General features: G+C 37.8%; 1 protein-coding gene across 1 annotated transcript in view; it reads left to right on the top strand.

Moving 5' to 3' along the window:
• Window positions 1–8,433, top strand: part of ap3b1 (adaptor related protein complex 3 beta 1 subunit) — a 91,916-nt gene that overhangs the window by 37,037 nt on the left and 46,446 nt on the right. Inside the window, exons 18-21 of the mRNA XM_015389047.1 lie at window positions 1,251–1,407; window positions 1,672–1,849; window positions 4,891–5,041; window positions 8,092–8,140. Of these exons, the coding sequence (XP_015244533.1) occupies window positions 1,251–1,407; window positions 1,672–1,849; window positions 4,891–5,041; window positions 8,092–8,140 (535 nt within the window). The remainder of the gene's footprint in view (window positions 1–1,250; window positions 1,408–1,671; window positions 1,850–4,890; window positions 5,042–8,091; window positions 8,141–8,433) is intronic.

Below are 8,433 nucleotides of genomic sequence, written 5' to 3' on the forward strand. Positions count from 1 at the left end.
AAAAAAAAAAAAAATGCGGTTAGTTCTTTAAGATGGAAACGCGAAAACGGCGTTTCGAAATCTTCCCACTCTGAAGGCTGAATAAAAAAAAGATCGTTTACAGACCCCCGAAACGCCGGCTTCGTGTGGATGAGAGGCTGGTTTGGTGAAAAATTTGTGCGTTTAGGCCAGGGTTCGTCTTCGTGTGGACGGGGCCTTAGTCCCCTGCATGGCAGTGAGGTTTGAGATGATAGCGGGAAGGAATCAACTCTATCGCTGCATTGTAGGTTTTTAAGGGTGGAAACTTGAGTCCACCCCCTCGGTTTAAGTTTGGTTTTTCTTCAACATAAATGACTTCCTTCACACCCCTTTCAAACCACCTGTCTTCTTTGTCCAAAACGTGAACATCCTGCTTCTCAAAAGAATACCTTAAGGTGTAGGTGGACAGCCAAATCTTGTCTGTAGGAGGTAATAGCTGCTTTCTCCTCCTCCATTTTGAATTGAAAAAGCTTCCTGGTGGGAAGCGAAACATCTTCAAACTTGGAAAACAAAGTACAGTGGTTTGTTTTTAACTTTTTTAACTTTGCTGCAATGACTATGACCTGGATGACAGAGAATCTTCACCAGCACCTAAAAATGGGAATTAGTCAGCCTGTTTAAGAAATATATTTAAGATAACAGAAAAAACAGAAGGTAAAAAAACTTTAAGTTTTTTCCAAACTAGTTATTTCTGCTGGTGATATAATTCCTGTGGTTCCAATAGGATGAAGTTTTTTTAAGCTGGTCAAGATTCTCAGTCATCCAGGTCATAGTTATTCCAACAAAAAATAAAAACCAAACCACTGGACTGGAGTTTGAAGATGTTTGGCTTCCTATCCTATAAGCCTTTTCAATTCAAAATGTCTGGAGTAGCTTTGAGTTCCAGGCTTTATAGAGTGGCCCAACTAAAGCATAGTTATGGCTTCGAAAATATGCAAATATAACCAAAAAACAGGTCCAACCCTTAGTAATGAGGAGTTGTTGATGAGTTTAAAAAAAATCTGATACAAAAAAGTCAGTTTCATTGGTTAGCGTGTACTCCTCCAAATTGTGCCCTCACTCAAACTGATTGATTTGGTTAATGATGATTCGTAGTGGAGACTGTTCTAACACAGCTTCCCTTTACTTGATGCATAATTGAGGCTTTTAACAAAAAAATCTCCTAAATGTTGAGATTGTTCGTTATTTATTTTATTTTTTTATCCCTCTAAGTATTTGTTGTTTCTGTTTAGGTACCAGAGAGGGCTGTATCTCTTGGGAAGGTCAAGAAACCCAAACCTGATAAGTTCTATTCGGACGAGGAAGAGAAAGAGGAAGGATCTGGCAGTGGAAGTGAAGACAGCAGCAATAGCAGCAGCAGCAGCAGCAGCAGTGGCAGTAGTAGTGAAGGTATTTTCTTTTGAAGTTTAAATATTGGAGTACTTTTAGAAGATAGATTTTAAATAGTCTGTTCTGAGATTTGCAATAAAGCCATTTTGTATTGCCTTCATTGCACTTGATATTCTCAAACATGGGAGTCACAGCAGTAAAAAAAATGTTCAGCTTATTTTCGATGAGTAAGCTACAAGTAATCAAGCAAACTGGTCTAAACTGGAATTGAATTGGATTAAAATAAATTTTCAATTCATCCTAACCCATGTTAATTCTGTATAGAGTCGGGCAGTGAGAGTGAAGAGGAGAGCAGCGAAGGATCTGAGAAAACCTCCACTGATTCTGGAAAGAGCTCCAGTGGATCTGAAGCGAGCTCCAGCGAGTCTGAATCCAAACAAAAGAAAAAGAAGCTAACTAAGAAGGCGGCCCCGAGGAAAAGCAAGCAACCTGCTGCAGACAGGTGCGGTGTTCCTGTCAACACTGCTGTTTATTGGATCCTGAATCATTTTTCAGGCTTGAGAAATCACCTCCTGATTATTAGAATCAGTCATTTGTCAAAAATCATTTAGAAAAAAAGATGGTTTGTAAGCTTTACCTGGTTAAGTAGTTTATAATATAGTCTTATTATCACAAAGACTTTAAACAATGGTATGATGCATGAAGAGAATAGGCACCTCCATTAAGCCAGCTGAATGGCAGTCCTCAGCAAGTTAAATTGAAAATAATTTTTTGGTTTTTGTAAACTGATTAAAGGTTTTCCCAATCAGAGTTTGTAACGAGTGTAAAATCCCCAATCAGAGTTTATAACGAGTGTAAAATTAAAATTATCTGGTTATCTTTGCATTGCAGATTTTATCTTACACAGTCCCTAGTTGTTAAATGCAGTAAAATATCCATTTAGCTCACCTACAAACCAGAGTTTTACTAATTTCTAGGTCAAGGAAAGAGATAAGAAAGCATATGTGGCAGCAGAATTCATGCCAGTCAAAATTAAAACCAGAGATTGAAAGAGGCATAAAAAATAGAAGTTTGCATATCTTGCTTTGTTTCATAATTAGTCTTATATTTTATGCTACTTTAAACTGCTTTAAACTTAAAATAACTCTGACCCCAATGCAAATGAGATGTATTGTAGAAATATGAAAGCTATCAACTTTTTGGAGTAAATAATTACAAAGCCTCTGCCACACTTTGATAACCAATGAGCGTTGACCTGCAATGACTCATGGGAAATAGAGGCTTATGTAGGATACTCCTGATCCTGTGATGCAGCCTGCTGGAACATTTTATGCAGTGCTGAGTATCCCATGTGCTCCTCCATTTCCCATGAATCATTGCGGGTCAACGCTCATTAGTCAGCTCGGTCAGAATTTGGGGGCAATGGTGGCAAAATTTGTAGTTAAAAAAATCAGTATATTTTGCTTTATAAGACCCAAAATAATTATTGAAGGTGTTTTTAGACTAGAATGTTGCTTCATTGAACTCAAATATCTGCCTAGTTTGTAACAGTTACTCTAAATTTTGACCTGCAATGACTCATGGGAAATAGAGGCTCGCGTAGGATACTCCTGATCCTGTGATGCAGCCTGCTGGAACATTTTATCCAGTGGGGAGTATCCCGTGTGCTTCTCTATTTCCCATGAATCATTGCGGGTCAATGCTCATTAGTCAGCTCGGACAGAAATTGGGGGCAATGTTGGCAAAAATTGTGTTAGGGTTGTTAAGTTTCCCCGACTTTAACCTATAAAAAATGAAACAAAAACAGTGTAAGATTTTTCCTGTAATGCTTTGCAAAGGGAAGATAGACAGAGCTTTAGGATCACTCTGTGCATCTTCGCTTGGCTCGACACTTGCAGGCCTTTTTATTGAGCAGTCAACACATTACAACAGCAGACGTTAGTTTCGATTACGCAATCTCTTAGACATAGCATGAACTTTTAAGATAGGGAACTTGTCTGGTTTCAGTATATGCTTTTAAAAAAGGTGTCGGGGGTTATGAACTTTTAACTTCTGTTTCTCAAATGAAAAACAGGTAAGCATTCTTGCAAAACATTTGACCGTCTTATGACCTGCATACACTATTTCCACCGATGAGAGTAACATAGAAAAACATTGAGATTGAGAGCAATATAAAACATATAAATGAAAAAAATGATAAAAACAACAGAAATCATAATAACTCCAGCAAATTGTAGTTAAGAAAATCGGTGTATTTTGCTTTATAAGACTCAAGATAATTATTGAAGGTGTTTTTAGACTAGAATATTGCTTTGTTGAACTCAAATATTTGCCTAGTTGGTAACAGTTACTCTATTGTTTTTTAAAAAAAGGAGCTCCAAATGTTCGGATACCTGAGAACTGACAACTTTTTCCCTTAAAAGTGAGGATGTTCTGAAATGTAAAATCTAATGTGATTAAGCATAGAAACAATCCAGGTGTTTGAGTTATTCTGAAGCAAACTTGATGCAAGTAACGAAAATACCAAAAAAGTCTAAATCCATGTGAACTTAAAGTCTTATTTCTGACCAAATGACTTCCTGCATTAACCTCTCTCTTGTCTTCTACATGCAAACACGCCCTCCCTCCCTTTCTTAGGTTGGCCGGTCTGCAGTAGTATCGCTGGTTCCATTAACAAGCTAATCAAGAAGAATTTTCCTCCAGTAGCGTAACCCACATTTACATGGCTAATGGATAATGACTTTTGATTGGTCATTTAGCAGCCTGGTGTTACCAATAAATGAGATTTGAGTCATTACTGCTGAATATGCTCACGCACTCCCTCTTACACCCTGGCAAATTTAGTTTCTTATGCAGCGCACTTCATTTGCTCACGGACACACAAACTTACCCGACGTACCTGATTTTGCTGTGTGACAGGCCGCCGGCTGACCCTGTTCTCTCCATTAGACAGTATAATTAGAGCAACTCACCCCAGTGCTCAAACACACAAAAACACGCACACACACGCATACAGTCAGTAATTAGAGCAGCTCACCCCAGTGCTTCCACAACAAACACAGCATAATGCCCTCATTATGGCCCAGTCATTTCAGGCAGGGCCTAATCAGTCCCACAGTGATTTATATCACTTTTTTCCTGTTCGCAGCAAATGAAATCTGTAGGCCAAATTAATACTGGCTTTTCATCATCGCCCAAGTTAAAAAGCCAGTTACCGTCACAATTCCCCTCATTAATTTAACGGCTGAAAATCCCAGGCAGGCGGAGTAAACACTCATTATTGGAACAAATTGAAGAGGGACAGAGCAAGTGGAAGAGAGAGGAGAAAGATGGAAGAAATCTTTCTGGAGGGAAAGCAGCTTTGAATTAACTTAACAAACAAAAAGCAGATTGATCGTTTTGATCGGCTCCACTGAAAGCTCTGACGCTTTAAAGATTCTTTTAGACTGTTTACCTGATAAACTAAATGGAAATGTGTTGATATAACAGATGCGGTTTTGGTCAAACTTCTTTGAAGGTATTTTTTATCTCTCTGTGTTTTAGTGACTCGGATGAAAATGGGAATGGACCTGTGGGCAAAACTAGCAGCTCATCTGCTGAAAGCTCCTCTGACTCGGAGTCTGAGTCTGAGGAGGACTCCGACTCTGACTCTCCGGCTCCACAGAAGAAGACTGTAGCAAAGAGTAAACCAAAGGTGATGTCACCCTGTAGCTTCATAGCAATTTAAGGACAGACGGGTTAACTGGGAATCAGAGGTACAGACCTGTAGGGTAAACATGAGGTGGGTCACAGAGCTTATCAAAGTTTAAAAGTGTGTTTTCACACCAAAGGTGTTCAGTTCACTGAAAGGTGATCGCGAGAAGTGGGTTCCATTAATTGGAGTAACTATTTAACAAACATCTACGTATATCAGTAGTTTTACAACATAATCTGTCATCATATATCTACCACTGCTCTTCCTTTAGTAAACTGTTTGACTACTGCTTAGAATGTAACCTGAATGAATAATTAACAAGCTTCTTTTAAGAAATAGTTCTCCAGACAACAACACACGGTTAATGTTTATGTCAAAAATTTAGATCTCCTTTTTTATTTTTACTAATTCACACTTTTTTATATATGTAGAGGTCAAGCTAATATACAGTAAGGAGTAATTGTCAGTTAAGGGTCTGGTTTTATGTTTTCATGGCTTAGAAAAGTATTTCTCGTGTCTGGATTCCTAATTTTTAAGTTAGAATATTAGTTTGCTGTAGTTATCTTATTTTTGTTCGCTTCTCATTTCACAAGAATGCAAGTTCGGACATGTGTATGTTCTTGACAAGAACACAGGACAGTGTGGACTTGGGGAGAACGGGAGCACGCAGCATAAATATGGGGCAATTGGAACAGAAGCGTACTCGTGACGTTGCCTCGCGCTCGGCTCGTTTGGAGCTGCATTTCACCTCCTGCTATTGGTAGTCTCTAGAAGATAATAAATTATGGCTTTGCTTCATTTAGTGAGGGAATTTGTCCATTCCCGGTCTTGTGTTCCTGTGAATTGGAACAGTACTAGGGTTGAGGCTGACAACGTTTCATGAGCACATGAGAAAGCACAAGTACACATACTGAGAAACGGCTTTAAAAATAGTAAAATGTGCTCATTACTTCACACATTTTGGTGTTTTACTACATAATTTTAAATAGTAAAGCAAGTGCTATGAGGAGCCTTTTTCCCAAATACTTTTTTTTTTCTTACTCTTAAGTAATTTCTTGGATGGTTACTTTCTATTCTTTCTTTAGTCTAATATGATGAAATACTGCTACTAAACTTAAGTCTTTAGGTAGTCTACCCACCACTGGAGACAGCTATAGGTTTAACACCCACCAGCTTGTAGGAGGCGGGCTCGCATGATCTTATTCCAATTAAATGATTGTTTCATTTTCCTGGTTTTGCTAATGCTAACGTTAAAGTACAAAGTAAGCAGCGACTTCCTTTGCCTCCTTAAGTCAGCACTATTGCTCAAAATTCTTCTTCTTTGGTCTGCTTGTTGCAGCTGAAGTGGAGGTAGATGGAGTTGTTGCCTGTTGCATATTTTGTTTTGGTCTACAGACAGTGCTCAACAGCCCCACTTAATAGAGCTTAAAAATCTAACATCTGTTTTTCCTATCAAATCGGTTTAATCTATTTATTATTTCATAATACAAAAATGACACAGACTAATTTTGAAATTAAGCTTTCGTTTAGCTTAAATTAAAAGGGCAGCAAAATGTATATGTAAAACAAGATGGTAAAAGGATCATATTTCGATACAAACAATGAAAATATAACATAACTGTAGCTCATGGTAAAGCCCACTTATTTTCTAATTTATTTTTTCCCATCATTGTGTCAAGAAGAGACCATGTTTTTATAAAAGGAAACTTAAAAAAACATTTTATTTTCATCAAAAAGTTGAAAAACTTATATGTCCATTTAAAGAAAATTCAATTTATCAATAAATTAATCCCCCAGAAGTTTTGCTTATTGCTCCTTTATGTTAATGGGCGACTTTAAAATGTGCCTGAGAGAAAATAATTTTAGTTGTGATTCATATTATAGGAGTTTCTTCAATCAGCTGTTGTCGACGCTGATGGCTGTAGCCAGGAAGAAACTCTTGTAGCAGTTTACCTAAAGCTGCTCAGCTGTTTTCGCTTTATTTACAGCTTTAAAAAAGAAGAGCTAATTATATTTTAAGAAAATCCAAACATATATTAGAGAATTTAAGTTTGGTTTTATGACTGTGTCCAATTTAGTGAGTTATTTCTGGCTGTTGATGAGAATCTGTAGTGAAGCATGGACTCTCATGTTGTAATCTTCATCTCTATGTTCTAAGATAGACCCCGGCTGATGGGATGTAATGGGGTTGAAATGGCAAACGGGAGAAAAGCCCTCTTCTTTTCAGCTCCTGCTGAGTATTAACACCAGATTGTCCCAGCTGTGTGTGCTGAAAGCTTCCAAATACTGATTTACTCTCTGGGATATAATTTGCCTTCATGGCATATCCTTTTATTTATTTATTTCTCTTTATTCCCTTTTGCAGCTCTCACAATCTTTTTCTCACCCGTTATGCTCATCACATTATCTTTCTCTCACCGTTTGCAGCTATGAAATTCCCATTCCATTCACTTTGTCGTTTGGTTATGGCCTATGAATTATGCATCTTTCCCTCAGCCATTTTTTATTCCTGCATAGCTCTTTCAGGCGACTCTCCAGTAACACGGTTCCCATCTCTGTTACCCCCAGCAAGCTTCGATCAGAGAAAATCTGATAAGATACGCCCTGGAACTTTATGCTTTGTTTGGTTTCTCGTTCGCTCCTTTGTCCCGTTTGTTTGTTTGCCTGGAGTAGGCAGAGTGGGATTTTATGGTTCTTTATGCGCTGTGATAAACTCAGCTTGGTTAGGAGGGTATGGAGAAAGGGTGATAAAATGCGCTCCTATGTTTAAATCTGATTTTATTGCGAGTCTTTTTTTCTTTTGCTTGTGAGTTTTTGTCGCCTCTGACACTGACACATTTGCTCTGTCGTGTGAGACTTTACTGATTCCAGAAAACAAGTTTCACTGAAATAGAAACTCATTGATTTTTGGAAGAATGCTCATCATCTTCACAGCCCAAACATTACAATTAAAGAAAGAAAATCTTAATCTCCCACAGTGCTGCAGTTTGCCTTTTCGTTTCTTCTTCTCTTTTTAACTAATTGTGAATTTGCTGTGATTGCTTTTTTAGGTGGAGGCGAAATCCAAGAATGAAGTATCTTTACTGGATCTAGATGACTGTAAGTTTACCTGTCATTTTTTTTAAAGACTATTGTCCCAAAATGTAGAAAATTTCTGTATTAAAAAAAAAAAAGAAAAATCCTGTCTTAAAATCTGTTTTTTTTTCATTATCTAATGCAGGCCAGTTAGTCGTGCGTCAGCCTGTACACCTAAATTCGGCCAATCATATATCGACAGTCATCTGTCAATCAAATCTTTTTGGGTCATAGCATCTTGATTCATGTGTCGCAGCTAATATACGCAACGGTTGAAATAAGAAATAAGAATCATTTCCTTTCCCATTGAGTTCCGT

This window comes from Cyprinodon variegatus, unplaced genomic scaffold (assembly GCF_000732505.1).
Source record: "Cyprinodon variegatus isolate N-32 unplaced genomic scaffold, C_variegatus-1.0 Scaffold446, whole genome shotgun sequence".
Taxonomy (NCBI): Eukaryota; Metazoa; Chordata; class Actinopteri; order Cyprinodontiformes; family Cyprinodontidae; genus Cyprinodon; species Cyprinodon variegatus.